This window comes from Acanthopagrus latus, chromosome 19 (assembly GCF_904848185.1).
Source record: "Acanthopagrus latus isolate v.2019 chromosome 19, fAcaLat1.1, whole genome shotgun sequence".
NCBI lineage: Eukaryota > Metazoa > Chordata > Actinopteri > Spariformes > Sparidae > Acanthopagrus > Acanthopagrus latus.
Genome location: NC_051057.1, coordinates 868,621 through 893,647, shown reverse-complemented (window position 1 = coordinate 893,647; position 25,027 = coordinate 868,621). Strand labels below are relative to the sequence as shown.

The window sequence follows — 25,027 nt, the reverse complement described above, 5'->3', positions numbered from 1 at the left end:
CAGGAGGTCCTGAAGTTTTGGTTTCCTCAAGTGGTCTGGGTTGAACTGCAGGCTTGCCGTGTCTGTCCAATAGCCAGAGGGAAGGCCGGTACTCTACAGAGTCGGTCTCAGTTGGGAGCACACAAATTCTCTTTTGTTGGAGACCACGGCTTCTGAAGCAGACAATAACTGCAACGTTCTTCATCAAATGAGGACAGGCAGTTTCAAGTGGTGGTTCTAAAGTTCTGATTCTTAAACTAATTCAACTTCTTCTGGATCAGGCAGTGATACTTTAATGATATATTAAAAATCAAAAAGAAAGAACTCTGTTGTGTTAAGAATAAAAAGTGAAACACTTAAGGTAGTGATTCAATTCGCTTTTCTTAGAGCTTGTTGAAAAAATAAAAATAAAGATTATACTTCAAATATAAAATGAGAATGAAACAGTAGAAGAGGAGAGATAGAGGAGTGAGCAAGAGCAGAGCGCGAGGAGAGAGCATGTCTCTCATTTTATGGCCTGCAGCAGGTGGACCAAAAGGGGGGCAGGCTGAGATTTGAGTTTAGACTCACAAAAACGTTTTAATCAAACTATTGCTTTTAATGTTTGGAAATCATGTTTTACCTTTCCCAGAACTTCACCATGGCATGATAGTGGATTTTGCAGGATTGTAGAGTACATCTTCATCATGAGCCTGAATCTGGGAAAAGTGCCACTGCTGTGGAAATCCTCCTGCATGGTACCAGTACCAAATATCCCTCACCCAAAAGACTTTAACAGCTACAGACCAGTTGCTCTCACTTCACACCTGATGAAGACTCTGGAGCGACTGATCCTCGTCCATCTCTGCCCTCTGGTGGGTCCTTTTATGGATCCTCTCCAGTTTGCATATCAACCTGGCACTGGAGTGGACGACGCCAACATATTCCTCCTGGACAGATCACTGTCTCACCTGGAGAAGCCCGGGAGCACTGTGAGGATCATGTTCTTTAATTTCTCCAGTGCTTTCAACACTATACAGCCTGCACTTTTGGGGGACAAGCTGGGGCTCGCAGGGGTGAACCAACACCTCAAATCCTGGATCCTGGATTACCTAAATTAACTGGCCACAATATGTGAGGACTCGGGACTACGTGTTGGACACAATAACCTGCAGTACAGGGGCCCCACAGGAAACGGGCCTGGCCCTTTTCCTGTTCACCCTGTACACCGCAGACTTCTACCACCAATCCCCTCACTGCCATCTACAGAAGCTCTCTGACGACTCTGCTATCGTCGGCCTCATCAGGGACAGGGACGACAGAGCCTACAGAGAACTTATTCAGGACTTTGTGGACTGGTGCCAACCATCTTCAGCTCAACACCGGGAAAACCAAAGACCTGGTGGTGGATTTCGGCGGGCACAAACAACGCTGCACACAGGTGAACATCCTGGGAACAGACATTGAGATGGTGACATCTTACAAGTATCTGGGAGTTCACCTGAACGATAAACTGGACTGGACTAATCACACTGCAGCTACATACAAGAAAGGTCAGATCAGACTGTATCTGCTGAGGAAGCTCAGGTCCTTTGGAGAGCAGGGGGCACTCCTGACCTCTTTCTACAACTCTGTGGTGGCATCAGCCATTTTCTATGGAGTAGTCTGCTGGAGCAGCAGCATCTCAGCAGCAGACAGGAGGAGACTTGATAAACTTATCAAGAGGGCCAGCTCCATCCTGGGATGCCCTCTTGACTCAGTGCAGGTGGTGGGAGAGAGCAGGATGATGGACAAGCCGTTTTATTTAAAATCTAGGTATAAAAAAAAAGAAATGCTGGTCATTTTGCACTATATCATGTAAATATGTATATATGTCTATTCTATTTCTTGCCTTTTTAATTTTATTGGTTATTTTTGCTATTGTTTCTGTTCTTGTAAAATATCGTGGCTGCTATGACAAACAAATTTCACGAGAAAACAACCTTTGTTATATTGAGATAACCAGATAATAAGTCGTTATCACGAGATAACAGTGCATAAAAAAAAAAGAAAGAAAAATCCATGGCCGTTCTCGGCTTCCGTACTTATCATTCAAAAAGGATTAAAACACGATTAAACATAAAACACACTTCAACATACAATATACAGTAGAACCAAGGAATTATACATATTTATTCTAGTCCTATCTTAACAAAATATGTCAGAGACATTTTACTGGTAATTAACAAAAGTATTAAACATGAAGGGATCTTCAGGCTCATCAAAAAGGAGGGGTTTCATGATACATTCGAATTAAGAAGGTGAGACTGACACAGGAAAAACAGCGGTGATGAATAACATCTTGACAAGAGACAAAAGGGGGAAGAACCGAATTATCTTTCCCCCAACCAACTTCTTCCCTCACTGGAGAATGTATATGTTGTTTCAGATGTTGAGAGAGAAGACTCAAGGAAAAGGAGAAAAAGGCGTGCATATTCTTTTGGGAGGGGAAGAGAACCAGATGTGGTTATTTGCTGTAAATTACTAAAAGTATGTATATATGTACTATGTATTATGTATTTGTGACCCAATGTTAAATTACATTTATGTGACATTCAGTCATGTACAGTCTGAACAGGATGTTCAGAGAAATGCCTTGGTAACTTAGGGCTCCTATAGTCAAGTGAATATTATCAAAGTTCTACAAGTGCAAAACCTGAACTACCAGGTATGAGGTTGCACAAACAGATAGTAATAATCACACTCCCCACGTGTGAAACTTAACATTCAAACATTAACAAATAGTTCGGCAGCTGAGGACATAAGTGGTTTAGTTGTAATGGCACAGAAAAGAAAGAGAATAGAAGGGAGCGATAAACATATCAGAATACATCAGCCTGCACGTGTGCTGGCTCAGTTTTTGGAAAAAAAAGAGTCACTGTGCCCTGTATAAGTCCATACTGTCCTGAAATCAAATCTTAATTTAGTGTGCCACAACCAGTAAAAAGCGACATCACCTGCCTCATCGGAGCTGGAATGCATAATAATGTTGAACTAGCAAACTGTGAAAACAGTCGGCTATCAGTTTCTGCTAGTAGGACTACACATTCAGAGTATGTGCCACTGTTTTAGCTGGCCATTGAGTCAAGGGTGGGCTAATGCAGCTAGCAGTTGTCAGTTCAGTTCTGAGCTAGCTGAAACAGGGTTACCTGGTTTGGCATGGCTAATTGTTGAAGGGGCTACACAGGTAACTTCCGCACAAATGGACGCTATGTAATCTTTAGCCTCCGCCGCCAAGGAGAAGTGTTTCCTGACTCCGTCCTTCGTAACAATGATCAGCCTGGCCGGGAACAGCAACGCAGGCTTTAAGCCCAGAGAGTACAGCTCCGCCATCACCTCTCGGTATCTGCCATGTTGTTCCATCACCTCCAGAGTGTAGTCTTCATAGAGGGCGATAGGTGAGCCTCTGAACAACAGCTTGCCTGATCCTGTCCTTCACCTAGTACCTGTGCAGCCGGATGATGATGGGCCTGGATCTCTGCCCCAGCTATGGTCTGTCGACCAGTGACCGATGAGCCCTGTCGCACTCAAGCGGAGAATCCAGAAAGCCATCTCCAGCTCTCCAAGCAGCTCTGAGAAGAAGGAGGTGGAGTTGGGCTCCTCCACAGACTCAGGTATTCCAATCACCCTGATGTTATTGCGCCAGGTACGGGACTCGAGATTGCAAACTTTAGTTAGCAGTTTAGCATTACTCTCCGACAGCATAGCGCAGGTTGTTTCCAAGGCTAACAAGCACTCATCTTGCAGGTTAGCATTTGACTCAAGAGAGGTCATCTTCTGAGCATGGTCAGATTAGAGTTTAGTAACGTATTTCCAGCATCACGGGTTACAACACAGGAGGTGATGTGGTTAGTGTAGTTACGCTTGAATTTAATAAATGGATGAATATGTTGGAGAACACAGGCTTAGAGTTTAGTGCAAAAACACTACAATGTATATTCAGCATGAAATACAGAGAAACAAACTGAGGGTGCTGAGGACAACCATTTTTAAAAGATAACTTTTCGAACATGTTCAAAGAGCGCTCATGGTGCAGAGCAACCTTGGGAGAGAGGTCAAACCCATCCAGAGGAGGGGAGAGCGATGTTTCTGTGTTGAGTGAAGTCACACAGTCAGAGCAGAGCTGTGCTGCATTCAACACCCACAATCACTTTAACATCAGCAACACTGCAGTCTCTGAGGATGCTGCTCTGCTGATAGAGGGGTGTGACATAGATTGTAAAACGTTAATGCTTAGAGGTGGAGAAAGGGAAGATGAAGGAAGGTAGGGCAGTTCTGTGGAACTGGTAAGTGGTGATTATTGAGCAGCTCTTAAATGAGCTGCTGTGAGTCACCCTACTCTTCCAGTCTACTGCACGTGTTGAATACATGTGCGTCTGACAAATCACACAAATATAATTATTCAACAACTGAGATGGCTGTGGCATACTTTGGCATCCTGGTAAGACCCAACAATCAATGGTCTGAATCCACATTTTTAGAAGCTGTGCACCACATGAGTAACTTTGAGTGTCGTGGTCTTTATCTTTATTCTTATTGTTTATTCTATACACAATAAGGCTTCCCATTCACAAAGCAGCCAGCAAGCTTCATTGAAACACACCCAATAATCATTGCCAGAAGTGGAACCACAGGTCTGCAATACTGAACAGAAGTTGTGTCACTGTGTCAACCGTGTCCCTCAAGAAGTTTGTCTGTGGAAATTCCTTTCAATTTTTTCGAATACAAGGTGGATGGGCGCCCTTACTTCAGGTTCAAACTTTTCTTTTAGGTGTCTACTAGAACATCTTCTCATACTGTCCATTATTCAGTGCTGTAGTCAGTCTGTGTGGTACTGTATATTCGATTTAGCTCTGTCCTCCTTAAGGCCTTGCTCCTAAAAAGCTCAGTCTGCTCTTACTGTCAGCTCACGCAGGTCTGGGCCAGCACTGCTCACCATGTCAAGAACTGCTTGTAAATCAAAAACTTAAGCGCCTCACATGTTAGTGAAGGAAGATGATCTGTAATAGCATCAGCCTCACTGCCCAGCAGGCCACTAAGCTACAGCTTTGTAACCATTTTTGTATGGCATTAGCAAGCTAACTGCTGGATGCTAAATTGCTCACAGATGCTAAGCAAATTAATTTCTGCAGTCTGACCATTTCTTCTCCACACATAACCGTATTGTTATTTTCAGGGCAGGTCTATCAGCTAAACTTACATGCAGCAGCAACACAAATATACCAATAGGACCCTGGAGCAAAATTGGCTTCTTATAACAACAAAGCATGTGCAAACTGAATTAATGCTTCAGTAATTCTAAAACAAACAACAATCACTATGAATATACTGAAACAGGCACAAAACCTTAAATTGTTCATTTTCTCTTTACTGTCTCCCAATATTAGTCCAACATAGGCACATGCGTGAAGGGAGGGGGGTAGTGTGTGGGAAGATGCAAATGATCAGTCGATGATGTATCTCGCTCAAAAAAGCATGGATGAACTTTTTTCAAAGTTTCTAGGTGTGTGGCAGCACCATAGACCCTAAATAACACCCCAAATACAAGAAAAAGTACATTTTTCATAATATGGGACCTTTAATGTTCATCCACTGGATCATGAACATGACTTAGATGGGACTAGATGAAGATATATGTGTCGGTTCTTCCATCCAGCAACTGAAAAGATGTTGCTTTGCTTGTACCCTAAACATTTTTGTTGAGGGTACAGTGATCAGGGCACAAACACAAAGACATGGTGAAAACGATGGAGAGAAAACTGCTAGTCTTAACCCATGTAATGTTTTATAGTAGAAGACAAAGATTCACTTATTGACTTCCCAACAAAAACACTTTGGATTTGTTTGACAGTTTCCCCAACTGATGTTCACCAACAGCAGTTAAGAATGTTCCTCCACCCACATCTTTAATTTAGAGAAAAGAAAGAGGATAGATTAATTTCAGCGATCCTGTAACCATAGAACTACAATCCTCAGCTCAGCAGCCTTGGACCATATTGCACCTCTGAGTGAGAAAGTTTTATTATGTCCAATGTTAATGTGTTAATCATTCCCACTTTCTACAGTATCTGCTTATGGAAGCTAAGGTTAGGGGAACATCATGGAAAATTCATCTCAAGTTTATCACAAGATGCAAACTCCTTCTCTTTATCCATCACTTTGGTCACACACACACACACACACACACACACACACACCTCTAATAGTTGGAGCCTTACTGTGGATTACATGCAGAAACATTCATTGTGTATACTGTCAGGTGGAACAGTGAAGTTGTCCCTGATACCTTTATCATCCACTATGTAAAAGGTGGCAAGATATGCTTGGTTGGGGTCCAATAGTCGGAGAAACAATTTATGGCTCGATGAACATAACCCATCTCTCTCAACTGACAAAATATCTTGTAGTATGTTCTACACTGGTATCACTATCTAAACATCTAGCTTTTGAAAGCTTGGGAATGACTTGAGGATGTAAACATAGGAAATGGTGTTTAAGACTGTACAGGTCTTTACAAAAAGTACTAATGCAGTCTAACACTGTGTAACATAGCAGTACCTTGTATACCCAAAGGGCTAGCCTGACATTGTTTGAAATATTAATAGTAATGTGGACTGACTTACATAATGTCACTGCATGAATGATCATGAACTTCCGAAATCATAAGTTCAAGAAGCAAAGCCTTAGAATGCATGAAGCTGGAAATGCTGAAGTTAAGTGTGCGAGAGCATCCCGACTCTTGGCTGTGTTCTAAATTTAATCTTTCCCAAACAGCATGGCCGTGTGAGTCATTATGCAAAACAATGGCGGGCATGAGTAAAAGGGGAGGGCTGTGGAGCTGCAAGATGGCCAGTCTCACATGATGCTGCACTGCCCTTTAGCAGATGTAAATTCTGGCAAAAAGCATGTGCAAGCATACTGATGCACATGAATACACATACTTGGGCACTTACATTGAAAGGCATACAAACTGCCCAAATGGACATGGAACTTGTCGTGTGAACACTCTGACATTAGCCAATAGAGGCAAGAAAGAATTTAGCTTCTGCATGACAGCAGACACAGGACACAGCAGAGCACTATGGGTGAAAGAGTGTTGTTTGTTTGTTGTTTGATGTTTTACATCTACACCATATTTTTTTGAAAGCTCTAGTCTCAGGTTTACAGATTAGTATTTTGATTTTAAAAAACACATGGTAAGGTTATAATATAGAAGGAATCATTACAGATGAAACAAGTGCTTTATTGTGTTCCACTGAAGGGACATTGTCCCAATAAAATCCTTATTATTCAAGTAATTCTTAGGGGGTAATATCATTCCATTTTTCACAAAATAAATTAAAGAAAGAAAAAGATAACAGGATTGTGTATGAGAACTGATAAACAGTTTGTTCTTCCTTCTTACCCCATTAATTATTTTGACTGTGACAGTGGAGCGGCCTGATACCCAGATTGGGAACCACCTGATTAAACTCCACAACTGAATACAAAGCGGTTGAAACTGGCTCCATCGCAGCCAGCGAACATAAAAGTTATATATTGTTAGTAATACTTTTACTTGCACTTACTTACTTTGCACTGGTATAAAACTGGTACTGTATTTCATTCTTCTTCTTCTTCTTCTTTTTTTTTTTTTTTTACAATTTACACTCAGTGATGAAGATACTTGTAAATTACATGTTAATTTTCAAACATACTGCAAATAACTTGATGCAGTCTGAATACAGGTCATATATATATACATGACCTACATAAGCAAAGAAGACCATCAATGAGACAACTGGCTGTCATAAAATTAAAACTATTTTTTATGGTTGCTGAGGAGGAACTGAGGGGTCTCACAGCCTGAGGAAAGAAGCTACTCTGTAGTGTGGTACCACTTCATGCTACCAGTCATGACAAGGACACTAGCAACACAGAACTAGAGCACAAAACTAGACAAGAATCAATCAGGAAGTATAGGGAGAGAGCAACTGTCTGTGGCCACACCATACAAAACTATTCCCTTTTGGTGGGTTGTCCTGCTTTTGCCTCTCCATTTCACCTGCTGTCACTTAAATTTTAACCAAATGGTGCAGGTGAAACTGATTCACAATCACATGTGCTTCTTAAATGGAAAGATTGACATCAATCAATCAATCAGACTTTATTTACAGAGTACTTTTCATACATTGTAATGTAGCACAAAGTACTTACAAAAAAACAGCAACAATTTCAACCCCCCCACCCCCACCCCATACATACACACACACACTCTCACACAGAACGTATCCATCTACTTAAACACAGTAAGTGAAATGAAAGAGTGAGTATTAATAAATAAATAAATGGTAATAAATAAACCAGGGCACTAACAACGGGTATTGTGGAACTGAGGAAACACTATCATTGATGTATTTCACTGAGGAGACACTTGAGGCAGTAAAATAAGATGAAATAATAAAACACTAGAACTAAGACTGATAAAACACTAAAGGAGGTTAAAAGTCTAAAACTACTATGAAATCAGTAATTAAATAAGTAAATCATGAATAACGTAAAACAAAATATAACAGACTAATTCAAGTAAATAGATGAGTGGTGAGTGAATAGATTAATAGAATAAAACTATATATATATATATATATATATATATATATATATATATATATATATATATATATATATATATATATATATATATATATATGGTCATTATTATTGATTTTTAAAGGAAAAAGGTTGGGGTGTGATTTATACATCCTTGAATCCTGAACCTTAAAGGGATATTCCGATGTAAGTTTAAACCATCTTCTAACACGCCTTGACACCGAGTAAGACCCCTCCTCAAGAGATCAAGTTTGCAGATGGCTAGCTTACGTAGTTCTAGCAGCCTCAGAAAAAGACTGCATGATAATAATACATTGTAGTATACACCTCCACCAAGGTATCACTATCAAAAAGCCACAAATGATGCAAGGAACAGTACCAATACAAATAGGGCCTAAGCACATACAGTAGTTCAAGGCATCAAACAGCAGCTAGCTTAGCCGGATTTCTATTGTAAAATGAACACAACTCACTACTCTCCTGCTGCACTTTCCTGTTGTGGGGAAGCCCTGCGAATCAATTACCAAGTGCAGTAGAGTTCTGCAGCTCAAGGATAAAAATGTATGAATATTACTCCATGGAAATGCAATCAAAGTTCATACATGTCTTGCCTACCAGTTTATAACAGTTATTATGGAGAGCGGACAGGGAAAAGAATGGAATTGGGCATTTCTAACCACACTTGGTAATCGATTTGCAGGGCTTCACCACAGCAAGAAGCTGTTCTTTTCCCCATCTGCCTCCACACCTGATTGGATGCGATATGTCATTTTTACTGACATTTGCTTATTAGCATTAAACGCCAGGTACAGCTGAGGCTGATGGTAATATCTTAGTTTTGCTGGTAGGTCTATTTGAGCCGAAACCAAATTTAGGGTTAGGGTTAGGGGTTAGGAGCCGGACCATTCATTCTGCTTCAAGTTGGAATCTGCTTCCAGTTTCTGTACTAGCAAGTGAGAAGTCGGAATGTGGAAGCGGACGGCCACTAGATGGCGGCATTGGACAGGGTATGAGAGGCGATTGAATGGGCGTCTATGGGAGGTGGAAGCGCAGGCGTTATGTGGAAGCGGGTCCTTGCCGGGTCGAGTGAGGGGGGCGGATGGGAATATGGAAGGACTTCGGGTGGGTGTTTCTGATGGAGGGAGGGGGCTGAGCGGGCGGCGCTGGTTGGACTGGAGAGGCCGGGGGTGCGGCTAGGCAGGGGCGGGTGCCCAGAGAGGGTGACGTGCGGTGGAACGCGTAGAGAAGGGGAAATAACGCAGAGGTCGTATGGAACGCACCATATTCTCACAAGTTACCATTGATTTTCTTTGGGCGCATGTGGGAGCATCCTAACCTGCGGCCATACCGCTCCCACAGGGGCGTTGCAAAGGAGGAAAGCACCGTTCCCGAAAGGTCTTGTGCCCCACTACAGCATACGTGAGGACTGAGTGGACACCCACGCGTTTTGTCCGTGGGCTCTTGGTGTGCAAGTCTCATCAGATTGAAAAGATCTGAGAGGATGTTGCCGGACATGTCCAGATGTGGGGGTTAGGTTTAGACTCCCCCTGGATCCGAGAGCCACGATCCGGGCATCTACGGAAAGGTCCGGCAGAGACGAATGCGATGCCGTTAGAATGGAGTCTCTCGGTGGCTCCCCCGCCGAGCTGGGGGGCGACAAAGGGTCAGAACCCCCACATCCTCCAGGGCCATATCTCGGGTAGGGAAAGGCCGGGAGAGGCGCGGGGGGCGTCGTCCGAGAGCCGTCAGCGTCGTCTACGACATATCTGAAGCCCAGGCCGCTGGGACACTAGGGGGCTAGGGGGCGGCGTATTTGTCAAAAATCAATGTAAACTGATAGGATTATGGAAGGCCACCATATTTTCACTAGTTAACATGGGATTAACCTTTGACCTCTTGGGGCGAAACGAAGGGGGGTGGTGACAGCCACGGTCCTTGGCTTCAGATATTGCCAGGGTTAGGATGGGTTTCAGCCCCTCTGGAGGCCTCGGCGTCCCTTGTTCCGAGCTTGCCTCTCCAGCTCAGACTACAGAGAAGCTTTTTAGATGCCAAGCTGCGGGCGGGGGAAGGGTCAACGAGCAAACGGTTTCGGCGACCGACACACACGAACCAGGCGTCTACGGAAAGAGGGGGTCACAGTGAGCGTGGAGACGGCGGAGGCGAATCTCTAGGCGCCTCCCCCGCCCTGCTAAGGGCCGTCAAATTCCGAAAAGGCTGCCATCCAAAATACATGGTAACTGATACAAATATGGAAGTCTTCCAACTTGTCACTATTGACCATGTATTGGCACGGGCCTGGCTGGGACGGGGCTGGGACGGGGCACCCATGCGTCCGCGGAGGCCCGGAGAATGTCCACATTAGACTTGGGGCAGCTTCCGGATTCTGGACACTTCCAACTTGGAAGGGCATAAGAAGCCAGCATCCAGAAGCCCAGGCCGGCAGCGCTGGTCCGGGCTTCCTCATTCTTCCACATTCTCGCTTAACGGCGGTATTTAGACTTGGGGCAGGTTCCGGATTCTGGACACTTCCAACCTGGAAGGGCAGAAGTCGCCAGCATCCAGAAGCCCAGGCCGGCAGCGCTTGTCCGGGCTTCCTCATTCTTCCACATTCTCGCTTAACGGCGGTATTTACACTTGGGGCAGGTTCCGGATTCTGGACACTTCCAACCTGGAAGGGCATAAGTCGCCAGCATCCAGAAGCCCAGGCCGGCAGCGCTTGTCCGGGCTTCCTCTTTCTTCCACATTCTCGCTTAACGGCAGTATTTAGACTTGGGGCAGGTTCCGGATTCTGGACACTTCCAACCTGGAAGGGCAGAAGTTGGAAGCCTTCCACATTTTCGCTTAAAGGCGGTATTTAGGCTTGGGGAAGATTCCGGATTCTGGACGCTTCCAAATAGTTGAAAATGTGGAATTGCTCATAAGTTAAAATGTGGAATCTTCAACATTCTCACGTTTTAACCTGTTGCTCCTCCCAGGCACACCCACCCTGTGGAAGCTTCCAGAGTGTCTACAGGAAGTACCGCAGAGTGGAGAGGAGGAAGGCTGGTGGCTGCACAGTCTCCTTTTGTGCTAAAAACACAGGTAAGTGTTTGTTTATTTTGTGGAAAAAGCTGTTTGTGTCTGCTTTGACGTGTTATGTGCTGATTGGGGCAGGTTGTGTGTTGTTTCTGTGTGAAATTGAGCCGTTTTTTAAGTTTTCAAAAGATGCTAATTTTGTGAGCTAATTAGCGCGCTAATGCTATTGCTAATGCTAGTGTAACTTATCATAATGTGGAAGCACATGGTTTGCTTCCATGTTTTCAACAGTCTTGCTTCCAAATTTTTCCACATTGTTGTTTTTCAGGAACAAGGCTGCGTGTCAGCCTGAGAACATGGTGGTAAGTATAGCCTCGCACCAGCTGTGTTTAATTGCCTGCCTGCCTGCCTGCCTGCCTGCCTGCCTGCTTTCCATGTGTCTGTTTTCCATCCATCACCTGCAGCCAAGCTTGCCGAAGCTGTGTGCGCTATGCTATCGCAGCTATTCGAGACTGAAGCAGCACCTGCAATGTGCACACACTGTACCGAACAGTGCCGAGCTGGCGCTGCTGGTCAAGTATGGCAATGCCAGGTAAGGAGATGCATTGTCATTGTCACCCCCTGGTACACTGTCTGTTTGGACAGTGTACAACAGGGGGTTTAGGCTTGGGGCAGCTTCCGGAAGTTGTACAGTTCCATCTTCCACATTCTTGACAGTTTCAGCGTGGAAGTGCAAAATTTGGAAGCCTTCTCTTGCTTACCATAGAACTTCGAGGCCGTTGGACTGTCCAATCTGTTCCAGGGAACGCCTCGTGTGCCTGGACAAACACCTCCTGGATTTCCACCAAATCATGTCAGCTGCGGTAAGTTGAGCCGCCTCGAAACACTTATGTCAAAACACTGGGTTGTCGGCGGCGGCGTCATCTGACCGATTTTACCATTTTACTACGCAGGAACGAGAGCCAATAATGATAGAGGCGAGGAGGCTTGCCATCGCCCGAGAGTTTATCGACCTCCGGGCAACTGACCTCTATCCGCCCATGGTCTCCACTCTTGGCGCTCTCAGTGAGCCAGGTAAGGCCCAGAAAAGGCAATGGTTTAGGGAGGGAGTGTGTCAAAATCAGTCATGCGCTATCTTCATTCTCCAGATGACGATGGAGCTATGAATCTGACCGTGGAATCCTCCGCGGCCAGCATGAGCAGCAGCGCCGAGCAAGCCACCCGGGTGGTGCATCCCGACTCATCCGGACAGCCGGTCCAACCACCTACCCCTCTCAAGAGTACATGGCATATCAGCCTGGAGAAAGAGAACATGGAGGAGGAAGAAGAGGAGAATGTGATGTTGGTGGAGAAAGAAGAAGAAGAAGGTGAAGACATGGTAATAGTGGAGGAGGATGAGATAGTGGAGGAAGAGGTGGTGGAGGAGGAGGAGAGGGCCACAGCATCAGCGGAGGAGGAGCAGGAGCATGGTCCAATGACTTCGGCTCAGCCGTCCAGCCCGTCCAGTTGTCAGCTTTACAGTTCCCAGACGAAGGAGAGGAATAACAGTAATCCGTCATCCTGCTGCAACTGTAAATGTCTGGAACTGCAGAAGCGGGTGGACGCGCTAGAAGCCACCTTGAAGAAGATGTCAAAGGAAGCTCCAGCAGCGGCTAGGACATCCTCTGACATCCAGTCGACGACACCTGAGAAGCGCACGCGGCAGGAGACGCTTCAAAAGACCCCCGATTCTGCCTGCAAAGGAGAGCAAGTGCTGAAAGGCGGAATGAAGGGGACGCTGTATGGTGAGTGTGCCTTTGATTGTTGATCTGTCAGACTTAGGTCAGCTTCCAGATTCCACCCTTCCACCTTCTCGCTTACTGTCGGATTAGGCTTGGGGCAACTTCCAGCTTTTGGACAGTACCAACGTGGAAGTGCAGAATCTGGAAGCCTTCCACATTCCCGCTTATTACTACAAGAATTGGAAGTGCAAGATTTGAAAAAACGTTCTCTGTCTGTCCTGTCCTGTGCTGTGCGCGCACCCCCCCCCCTCACAGAAAAGGCCATTGATGACCTGCGGGAGTTCAAATTGTCAGGCCGGAATGACCGGAAAGCAATCGACAATGCAAAGCAGGTCGCTACTCATTGCTTCCGGTTCTGTTATTACATGGTGGGTAGCCTGCCTGAAAGCGCCACAAAGCAGGACTTGCGATTTCTTGCCCGGATGGACAAGCTCAGGAAGTAAGTGTGTGTCTGTGTGGTCAGCCAGTGCAAGGGCGAAAGCCCAGCTTCACTCCCTCCTTCCAGGGTGAGGGATCACTCCTCTTTTGGATGTTGTCATGTCATGATGTTGTATGAAGCTCTTTGAGACAAACTCTGTGAAAACAGGCTATACAAATAAAACTGCCTGTCGGTTGCACCTCTCTTGCGCTCTCATCCACAGATTCCCGAATTACCTGAATAACAAGGGATATATGCCAACCACGATTCGAAACATGATGTTAAACGTCGTCAGTCTCTACAATCATGTCAAAAATGTTTTCTTGGAAGAGAGCAGACTGAAGGTGGAAGACATTGACCGTGTACTGTATTTGCTGACCAGGCTCCAAGCTGAGATTAGAAGGGATGTTGTCATCCAGCAACAGCGGGTCAAGCGGCAAAAGACCAGTTAGTTCTTTTATCAAGTGTCAACATTCCTCATTCCCTTCTTGCGGGGGGCTCACGCTCCATCTCTCTTCTCTTCTCTTCTCCACAGACAACCAACTTGATTCGGAGCAGGAAGTTAGCTCCCTTTATGCCGCCAAGAGACGGATCCCTATGCTGATGGGTAAGACGCCTGTCCCTCCTGGGTTAGGGATCTCTCTGTTGTTCTCGAGACAAAGTGTGTATGAAAATGGGCTACACAAAATAAAGTTGCCTTTCCTTGCCTTTTTAGACGCCATAGACAAAGATGGATTCGAAAAGAACGAACACTCTACTCTCATGGGTTACTTGATGGGTTACCTATGTATAATCAGTGGCCACCGGTCAGTGGTGCTGACAAGCATGACAAAGGAGCATGTGGCCAATGCGGATCAGTGGAATAATGGCACGATATTCCAGGTCTTGGTGAGTAGTCCCTCTTCCTTCAGTGTTCTCGCTTACGCAGCCATGGTGTTAGACTTGGGGAAACTTCCAGATTCTGGACAGTTCTGACTTCAGTTGAAAGGGGCAGAATCTGGAAGGCTTCCGCCTTCTCACTTACCATCAGTGTTAGACTCGGGGCAGCTTCCGGATTCTGGATGATTCCATCCTTCCACATTCTCACTTGATAGCGGTATTTAGGCTTGGGGCAGCTTCCGGATTCTGGATACTTCCAGCTTGGAAGGGCAGAAGTTGCCAGAAATCTTTCACTGGTAAGGGCATAAGTCGCCTTCCAAATTCTCGCTTAACGGCGGTATTTAGACTCGGTGCAGCTTCCGGATTCTGGATGATTCTGTCTTTCCACGTTCTCGCTTAACGGTGGTATTGAGGCTTGCGGCAGCTTCCGGATTCTGGGCACTTCTAACTTGTAAGGGCAGAAGTTGGAAACCTTCCACATTCTCGCTTAACGGCAGTATTTAGGCTTGGGGCAGCTTCCGGATTCTGGACACTTTCAACTTGGAAGGGCAAGAGTTGGAAGCCTTCCACATTCTCGCTTAACGGCGGTATTTAGGCTTGGGGCAGCTTCCTGATTCTGGACACTTCCAACTTGCAAGGGCAGAAGTCGCCAGCATCCACAAGCCCAGGCCGGCAGCGCTGGTCTGGGCTTCCACATTCTTCCACATTCTCACTTAACGGCGGTATTTAGACTTGGGGCAGCTTCCGGATTCTGGACACCTCCAACTTGGAAGGGCAGAAGTCGCCAGCATCCAGGATCCCAGGCCTGGGCTTCCACCTTCTTCCATATTCTCGCTTAAAGGCGGTATTTAGGCTTGGGGCAGCTTCCGGATTGTGGACACTTCCAACTTGGACAGGGAGAAGTCGTCAGAATTCTTCCACTTGTAAGGGCATAAGTCGCCTTCCAAATTCTCACTTAACGGCGGTATTTAGGCTTGCGGCAGCTTCGGATTCTGGACACTTTCAACTTGGAAGGGTGGAAAGTGAGAAGGCTTCCGCCTTCTCACTTTCTGCCATTGTTAGACTCGGTGCAGCTTCCAGATTCTGGATGATTCTGTCCTTCCACGTTCTCGCTTAACAGTGGTATTTAGGCTTGGGGCAGCTTCAGGCTTCTGGACACTTCTAACTTGTAAGGGCAGAAGTTGGAAGCCTTCCACATTCTCTCTTCACGGCGGTATTTAAGGTTGGGGCAGCTTCCGGATTCTGAGCACTTCCAACTTGGAAGGGCAGAAGTTGGAAGCCTTCCACAGTCTCGCTTAACGGCAATATTTAGGCTTGGGGCAGCTTCCGGATTCTGGGCACTTCCAGCTTGGAAGGGCAGAAGTTGTATGCCTTCAATTCTTTCACTCACTAGTATACAAATTTGAAACGTATCATTTGGAAGCATACCAAATTAAAACTCTTCCCTCTCTCTCTCACTGACAGGTGGATGAGCACAAGTCCGTCAAGAGTTTTGGACAGGCGTCACTGGTGCTGAATTGCGTGGAATTCAGCTGGCTTCGCTGGTTCCACGACGGAAAATGCTGCCCCAGAGGAAAGGACAGTGCCAATATCTTTCACACAATCCAGGGGTGCAGGTTAACCAAACCATCGAACTTCCTTCATCTTGCATGAACTGACGCCGGGCTCAAGGGCCCCGTCAGTTTTAACTTGATCCGCAGGAGCATGGCCACTCAGGCTGAGCGGCACTTGTCGGAGACGGAGAGGAGGAAGGTAGCGCGGGCAATGTGTCATGACCCCAGCACTGCAGAAAGGTTTTATGTGGCGCTCCCCACCAGAGAGTCGGCTTATGAAAATCGCAGGCTTCGGATGAAGGCCCTCATGTGTGAAAAACGTAAGGCCAAGGCAAAGCGCAAATCCAAAGTCTGCGATGAAAAAGAGGCGTGCTACTTCCTCTCCTCCGAGAGCAGCGAAGACGGCGACGAGCCTGTGTATGATGACAAGCCTGAATCCAGCTCGCTCAGCTCATCCTCTTCCGAAGAGCTGTCGATCAGGAGCCAGCGTTGTTCCCTGCTCAAGAGGAAGCTCTACGGCCCTGTCCCCTCTACCTCTCCCAAGCAGAAGCCCGAGGCAACAGTAGCCGCGGCCACACCCTCCAAAATCCAAGTGACGCTCGAAAGGGTCGACAAGAACTGCCAACAACGCCTCAAAGAAGTCAGCATCGTCTTGAACATGCCAAGAGAAAGCAACGGGAGGCCACCTTCCTATCAGCTCGAGGCCACCGATGGAGTCCTGACCACCCCGTCCAAACTGAGGCCCCCTGAGGCTTCTCCCTCCTACCTAGAAGGAGAAGCCGAGGCCGCTGAGGCCACAGAGGCCACAGAGGCCAAAGCAGCCAAGGCTGATGCTGCTGAGGCCGCAGAGGCTGAAGCTGCTGAGGCTGCAGAAGCCAAAGCCACTGAGGCCGAAGATGCCGAAATAGCCGAGGCTGAAGGCGCAGAGGCCACTGAGGCCAAAGCCGCAGAGGCTGAGGCAGCAGAGGCCGAGGCCACTGAGGCTGAGGTCGTAGAGGCCATAGAGGCCGCTGAGGCTGAGGTCGTACAAGCCGCTGAGGCTGAGGTCGTACAGGCCGCTGAGGCTGAGGTCGTAGAGGCCTCTGAGGCTGAGATAGCAGAGGCAGAGGCCACAGAGGCAGCAGAGGCTGAAGCCAAAGAGGCCGAAGAGGTCAAAGTTGTGGGCCACAGCCGAGGCCGCAGAGGCCGCAGAGGCCGCCGAGGCCGCTGAGGCCACCGAAGCCAAGGCTGCCATGGCCAATTGGTTCTGTTGAAAGAAGTTAGGTGCAGTGTTTGTTTTTTGAAATATAAGTTGCCAAATGTTCAGTGCTGTGAAGAATTATGTACAACAATTATGTAGTTTTCTCTCTGTTAACACTATGTTCATAAATTGTAGAATCTAACAACAATTTCAGTTTAAGTGAATGATTTTCAGTTGTCATTATGTCAGGGTTGGGAGAACACCCGTACTGCTTTTCTGCAAATAAAGCATTTTTTTTTTCCAACTGCACGTGAGTGTTGGTTCCAGTTATTAGACTTGGGGCATCTTCCAGGTTCTGGACACTTCCAACTTGTAAGGGCAGAAGTTGGAAGCCTTCCACTTTGTCGCTTAACGGCGGTATTTAGGCTTGGGGCAGCTTCCGGATTCTGGGCACTTCCAGCTTGTAAGGGCAGAAGTTGGAAGCCTTCCACATTCTCGCTTAACAGCGGTATCTAGGCTTGGGGCAGCATCCGGATTCTGAACACTTCCGACTTGAAAGGGCTGAATCTGGAAGGCTTCAGCCTTCTCACTTACGGTCAGTGTTAGACTCGGGGCAGCTTCTGGATTCTGGATGATTCCATCCTTCCACATTCTCGCTTAACGGCGGTATTTAGGCTTGGGACAGCTTCCGGATTCTGGGCACTTCCAACTTGTAAAGGCAGAATTTGGAAGACTTCCATATAGTTGAAAATGTGGAATCGCTCGTAGGTTATAATGTGGAATCTTCCACCTTCTCACCTTATTATCTGGAGTCAACTTTTTCACTTCCTGGGTCAACAGGAAGCTGGGAAAAAAAAAGCAGTGTAAACGGGCTGGGCAGCTGCACGCAAGGCACCGTCTTCCTCGTCGGCTGAGTTGAAATTGCAGTTGAAACAACGTGCAGGTGAGTGGGCATCAGCTGCAAGTCATGTTTTCCCTCCTGAGACCAAACATGTGGCGTGTTTATTTTGTGTGGCTTTGAATATTGCCAGCACTTGAAATGGTGCTAATTAGAGAGCTAATGCTAGCGAAACTGATAGGAATTTGGAAGCAGACCTTGTGCTTTCAAGTTCACACCTACTACCATTATTTTTCAGTTTGTGGCTGGTGCATCGCCTGTGATTGCTTTTCCACACGAGATGGTGAGTAGATGAGATTTACTCTTGGATTGCGGGATATCTGCCCAACCTGTGGCTCATGTGGACCCATGCCAAAGATGGGGAATCTCCGTCCGAGGTGCAGCGAATGAGTAAGACAGAGGCTTCCCTTTTATTTCGCCTTGCCCCACTGAGGTGGCCACCTAAGTTTGCTAACTCTTTTCCTTGTCTCTCTCCAGGGTCAACATCAGTGAGGTGCAGGGGGGCGGTTGGAATGTTGTCGTGCACAGCCCAGGCACCAGTCCCGACCCCAGAGTCAGGTCACAGCGTCAGCCTCCTGCTGAGGATTCCCCAGATGTCGGCAACAATCCGCCGAGCGCCAGGCAGCCTGAACTTCTTTTGAACAGAGGTGCCAACGGGGACTTGGCCACTGATCCCCCAGTCGTACAGGGGTTCGACCCCCAAGTATCCAAATGGACAGTGGTGTGCACTCTTGAGGTGAACTACAGTTTGATTGATGCATGATATCTTCCCATGTTGTACTGTAGAGGGAATGCTGTCCACCACTTTATGTGATGGAATAAAGGTTGACTACAAAATCCCAGATTCTCATTGATTCGGTCCTTCCACATTGTTGCTTACCGTCTGTTTAGTCTTGGGGCAGCTTCCAGATTCTGGACAATTCCGTCCTTCCACATTCTCGCTTACCGTTGGGTTAGACATGGGGCTGCTTCCAGATTCTGGACAGTTCTGACTTGGAAGTGCAGAATTTGGAAGCCTTCCATATCATGGACAATTCCATAATCTAAACAATTCCACATTATGCACACTGTCGCCAGTGCGGAGGCTTAACTTCCATATTCTGGAAGATTCCACCTTTCATATTGTGGACAGTTCTGATATGGAATTGCAGAATTTGGAAGTTGGAAGCATAGACAGTATTTGGAAGCTCAGGCATTTTTTGGAAGCATAGGCAGTATTTAGAAGTACATGATTTGGAAGTGCAGGATTTGGAAGCCTAGGCAGAATTTGGAAGCCTTCCACATTCTCGCTTACCATCAGGTTAGGTTGGGGCAGCTTCCAGATTCTGGAAGAGTCCACACTCCATATTGTGGACAGTTCCGATATGGAAGTGCAGAATTTGGAAGCCTTCCACATTCTCGCTTAACGGCGGTATTTAGGCTTGGGGCAGCTTCCGGATTCTGGACAGTTCTGACTTGGAAGTGCAGAATGTGGAAGCCTTCCATATTCCTGCCTGTTGAGTTGAAATGAGGAATCGCTTGTAGGTGAAAATATGGAATCCTCCACATTCTTACTTGTTAGCAGAGGTCAACTCGTTCACTTCCTGAGTCAACAGGAGAACACTTCCTGTGTCAACAGGAAGTCGGCCATTACAATGGTAAAGACGAGCTCGGCAGCAACACAATCGGCAGCTCTTCGCTGGTGCTCTTAAAATTACATTTGAGAGAAGGTAAGTGTACGTGGGTGACCCCAAAAATCTCAAGTGGCCGTTATCTCTCAGGGGACCAATGTCAGGGCATGTCAATTTGTGTAAAATCTTTATTTTGTCAGTATAAAAAAACAGTACTAACTAGCGAGCTAATGCTAGCGCATTAAATAGGATTTTGGAACCATGTGGTCTGCTTCCACATTCTCACCTTTTACATTACTTTTGTTTCCCAGGAGGCACATCTCCCCCTGGCTGATTTTGACACAAGATGGTAAGTACACAAGGATATTTAACTGATATGTAAGCTGTGATGCAGTTTTTTCATCCCCATACAACGTCCCCCCAACCACGCAGTCGGGCCCACTACCAAATCCGCCTGAGTACACCTCCTGCGTTCCCTCACAGCAACGCCCCACTTCCCCGACCCCCACCAATGAAAGCCCGGAATTGCAGATGTCCCAGGATAGTAAGCCGGGAGAAGAAAACCCGCCCAAGAAGGCCACAAAGAAGTCTGATGAAGGTCCAGAGATAAATGTGGATTAGGATTAGGATTCTGTTCCGTTGGAGCTTTGATCACTGTTCACTTTTACTGTAGGTTCTCTGATATGTTCTCTGATGTGTTCATAGGAGGAACATGTGGGTACGAGGCACAGGGTAGGTTTTGATGGAGCTAGTTTTTGTTCTTGACTATGTATGTAACTGTACTGCTGCTTATACGTGCCCACATTTTTTTGCGTTAAGAAAGTGATGAGGACAACGTGAGAGGCCTTAGTTTTTGACTTGTTGTGAGCAAATACAGGTTTTTGCTAAAGGTATGTGACTTGTCCTTGTTTTTATTGCAGAGGTGGTTTAGAGCTGGGGCAGCTTCCAGATCATGGACAATTCCATAATGTAAACAATTCCACAATATGGACAGTTCAGCTTCCACATTCTCACCAGTGGGGAGGCTTAACTTCCATATCCTGGAAGATTCCACCTTCCATATTGTGGACAGTTCTGATATGGAAGTGCAGAATTTGGAAGTTGGAAGCAAAGGCAGTATTTGGAAGCATAAGCAGTTTTTGGAAGCATAGGCAGTATTTGGAAGTACATGATTTGGAAGTGCAGGATTTGGAAGCATAGGCAGAATTTGGAAGCCTTCCACATTCTCGCTTACCATTGGGTTAGGGTTGGGGCAGCTTCCAGATTCTGGAAGATTCAACATTCCATATTGTGGACAGTTCTGATATGGAAGTGCAGAATTTGGAAGTTGGAAGCATAGGCAGTATTTGGAAGCATATGCAGTATTTGGAAGTACATGATTTGGAAGTGCAGGATTTGGAAGCCTAGGCAGAATTTGGAAGCCTTCCACATTCTCGCTTACCATCAGGTTACGGTTGGGGCAGCTTCCAGATTCTGGAAGATTCCATGTTCCATATTGTGGACAGGGTTAGGGTTAGGGGGGTTATGGAAGTGCAGAATTTGGAAGTCTCCCAAAGAGTCAAGATGTGGAATTGCTTGTAGGTGAAAATGTGGAATTGTCCACATTCTCACCTGTTACCTAAGGGGATCAACTTTTTCACTTCCTGTGTCAACAGGAAGTAGTGGAAACGAGCGGGGAAAACAATATCAGCAGCTGGATGAGCAGCGCAGAAGCCCAGTTGTCGCTGGTGCTGTGTGCGGAGCAGCAAAAGGCACAGGTTAGTTACTGTCAGTCTCACAGACACCCTGCCTTTGGTGACCCAACATGTGGTGCATTTATTCGTATGGCTTTGATTTTGGCCGATGTTAGCGAAGATGCTAATTAGCGTGCTAATGCTAGTGCAACTGATCAGAATTCCGAAGCACATGGAATGCTTCCATATTCACACTTTTTCCATTTTTTTTGAGGCAGTGTGGGACCTGGAAGCTTCTACTGTGTGTGAGATGGGCAAGGTGAGTAGACAAGGATGGCAAATTGATTATACGCAAAGTTTGGTGCAGCTTTTCATTCTTCTCACGTCTCTTCTCCATACACAGTCTGAAACTGAAAAATCACAACTTCCACCCAAAAGCAACCGGGTTTGACGGTGGCAATGCAACGTCTGTCAACAGAGTATGATACTCACATCTTTGTACTTGCTACTACCTAACTTTGCCAACTCCTATCTTCCTGATTATTTTTCTCTCTGTCCACCAAGATTGAAGCTGACTGATGTACAGTCTGGGACAAGGGTCGTGGTGACACAGGGTGATGATGACGGCCCAGAGCCACTTCCCCCCGCTATATCCCTCCCCTCAGCACCCCCCATCCCACCCCCCATCCATACACACTCTCCCACCCCCCCACTCCTCAATCCGTCCCCTCAACATACGTCGTTAAGACGCATCCTGGTGGAAAAGTTAGAGTTGTGCTGTCAAGGACGAGGCAGATGGAGTCTTATTCCGAAGATCCTCAAGGCTGCTGTGGAACCTCCACTCACTGTACTAGTACTTGTACTTGTTTTTGGAAGCATAGGCAGTTTTTGGAAGCATAGGCAGTATTTGGAAGTACATCATTTGGAAGCATAGGCAGTTTTTGGAAGCATAGGCAGTATTTGGAAGTACATGATTTGGAAGGATAGGCAGTTCTTGGAAGCATAGGCATTATTTGGAAGTACATGATTTGGAAGTTCAGGATTTGGAAACACATGATTAGAAAGTGCAGAATTTGGAAGCATAGGCAGCTTTTGGAAGCATAGGCACTATTTGTAAGTACATGAATTGGAAGCATAGGCACAATGTGTAAACCTTCCACATTCTCGCTTACCATCAGGTTATAGTTGGGGCAGCTTCCAGATTCTGGAAGTTCCTACATTCCATAATGTGAACAGTTCTGATGTGGAAGTGCAGAATTTGGAAGTTGGGAGTATAGGCAGATTTTGGAAGCATAGGCAGTATCCACATTCTCGCTTATCATCAGGTTAGGGGTGGGGCAGCTTCTATTAGATACAAGCATAATATTTGTGAAGTTGAGATACATTTGCCAAATCATTTTAACGAGGAAAAACTAAATTTCCTGTAAAAAAAAGAATATCATATAGGCTGTTTTCTGCAGTTTACAGAGTTACGAATGTTCCTTAAATGCATCAATTGAAAGTTATGTTGATAAGCGGCTGAGCACATGCTGGTTCCTCATTAAAAAAAAAAACAAAAAAAAAAACACAACCCCCCCATGACCACCGCAGAGCATGCAGCTAAGACAGATGAGTGATACTGGATAAATTACACGCAAAACAACTTCATGATTAAATTCGTAAAGTTGAGGTGAAAGTGAGAGGAGTTGGTAGTGTTGCCAAGAGAGGGAAACTACAGAGTTGCCAAATTATTGTTGAGAGGAGCCAGCATGAGAAACTCCAGCAGGTGTTGTCTCAAATTAAAATGGATATCCTGGTGAGTTAGCTTCATGATTTAGCTGACTAGCATCAAAATATAGATGTGAAATTGATAAGTATGGTGTCACTTTTATTTCTGAGAGTCGTAAAACAAAACTGTTGTATCTTGCTTATCCGGAATCACTTCATCACTTAGGGTTAATCAGAAATAATTACTTAGTGAACATATTGCTTCCCTTTAAGAAACCATAAATCACAACAATTCTTTAAAATAATCTTTTAACCTTTTGAACTGTTTGCCAGTTGAATGGCTTTGACTTCAGCTAACAAAAGGCTGTAGCAATGGTTGTCTCTGTTTGGATTTCAGTGTTTCCCACTGAAAACCACCACCACCACCGCCACCATGCATGGTGACAATGGTGGGGAGCACACACACACACACACACACACACACACACACACACACACACACACACACACACACACGCTTGCTCCCTCTTGTGCCTACATGATCAACATGCAATGCAGCCTTATTTTATTATTATATATTTTATCTTATTAATGTTTGATGTGGTATATGATGTGGTACATCTATGTATAATGTGTGATGTGGTTAACACGGTTAAGTCCTCTTCTGTGTGGCCCTATGAGGCTATCATGCCACTACAGCTGGAGAATGGTTTAGACTACAGATTCTGTAAAGAACAAAATCAGACCTTATAGAGTAGAAGTGTATTTTCTGTTAAGATTGGTTTCATTTCTTATCAACAATACAAATGAGTTAGTTGGCTGACAGGAGGAGCGGGCATAGTGCTGCAGTTATGCAAAAAGATGAAGTCAAACACAGAGATGATCTCTTAATGTGTCATACTGGATTGGATTTAGGTTTCATAGTGCAAAGACCTGATGTTTAGACTGTACACTTAATTTTCATATCACTTGCAAGACAGGTTGTGGTTGAATATGAACAGATGTCTTACAGATGTCTCTTTGCCTATTTTGCAGATACTTGGAGTACAAAGGAGGACCTGCATCACTGGCGATGGCAGACACCACACAGCAGACAAGGAAACAGAACTCAGCAGAACTTCTTGACAACCTATATAAATGTTCCTCTATCTTTCATAAACCTGTATTGTGCGTGCATGCGTGTGTGTGTGTGTGTGTGGACTGGAGGTCTTATTGCTCTTCATAGAGTCTGCTACTGCCAATCTCCTTAAGAACCTCGTAGATGAAAGAATTTGGGCCAGGATTGGTACCATAGGTTTTGATAGATAGATTGCCCCCTCTCTTGGGTTACAGGAGTTACATTTACAAAGAAATATGTTAAAATAAGCAAGGGTGGCATTATATCCTTTCCTTTTCTAAACGATGGGCACAGGAGGTCGAAGGTCAGAGGTTAAAGGAGGTAAGGGGAAAAAAAGCATTGAAACACCTTTACTTTGTATTCATTTTATTCTTCCAGCACTTATCATGGCTGCCACTTAGATAATTTTCCTCAGTAAGGAACCAAAGCAAAAAAGACCTTTCTACTACATTCACAGTATTTTGTCCATAGTCCTTCTTATATAATGCCCCATGCAGCTCTATCAAAAAGTAAAACACAGTAACAAAACATATATCAGACAAAAAATGTGTTTTGAAAATTCCTACGTTTATCGCTCGGCCCCCTCGGCCTGTGCCAAGTAGATACTTTC

The 25,027-nt window shown here is 45.7% G+C and overlaps 2 protein-coding genes across 5 annotated transcripts in view; one reads left to right on the top strand and one right to left on the bottom strand.

Annotated features, from left to right (window-relative positions):
• Positions 1 to 25,027, bottom strand: part of plppr5b (phospholipid phosphatase related 5b) — a 213,505-nt gene that overhangs the window by 58,555 nt on the left and 129,923 nt on the right. The gene's annotated exons all lie outside the window — the stretch shown is intronic.
• On the top strand, positions 9,919 to 16,385 carry LOC119008780. Of its 4 annotated transcripts, XM_037079446.1 has the most exons (10): positions 9,919 to 11,667; positions 11,930 to 11,963; positions 12,066 to 12,193; positions 12,368 to 12,464; positions 12,555 to 12,675; positions 12,750 to 13,385; positions 13,638 to 13,821; positions 14,336 to 14,407; positions 14,516 to 14,688; positions 16,144 to 16,385. In XM_037079446.1, exons 2-8 carry the CDS (start codon positions 11,958 to 11,960, stop codon positions 14,346 to 14,348), a joined length of 1,185 nt encoding a protein of 394 aa, XP_036935341.1. In that variant the 5' UTR covers positions 9,919 to 11,667; positions 11,930 to 11,957; the 3' UTR covers positions 14,349 to 14,407; positions 14,516 to 14,688; positions 16,144 to 16,385. The 4 variants fall into 4 exon arrangements, with proteins under 4 accessions (XP_036935341.1, XP_036935342.1, XP_036935343.1 ...); XM_037079447.1 differs by lacking the exon at positions 11,930 to 11,963; XM_037079448.1 differs by lacking the exon at positions 12,066 to 12,193.

What these genes read in the sequence shown, in the direction of transcription:
- LOC119008780 (XM_037079445.1), top strand. Translation starts at nt 12,036, where the DNA reads ATGTGTCTGTTTTCCATCCATCACCTGCAGCCAAGCTTGCCGAAGCTG. An exon ending in GTCAAGTATGGCAATGCCAG is followed by an intron (nt 12,194 to 12,367) that starts GTAAGGAGATGC and finishes TGCTTACCATAG; the next exon opens with AACTTCGAGGCCGTTGGACT. An exon ending in AATGAAGGGGACGCTGTATG is followed by an intron (nt 13,386 to 13,637) that starts GTGAGTGTGCCT and finishes CCCCCCTCACAG; the next exon opens with AAAAGGCCATTGATGACCTG.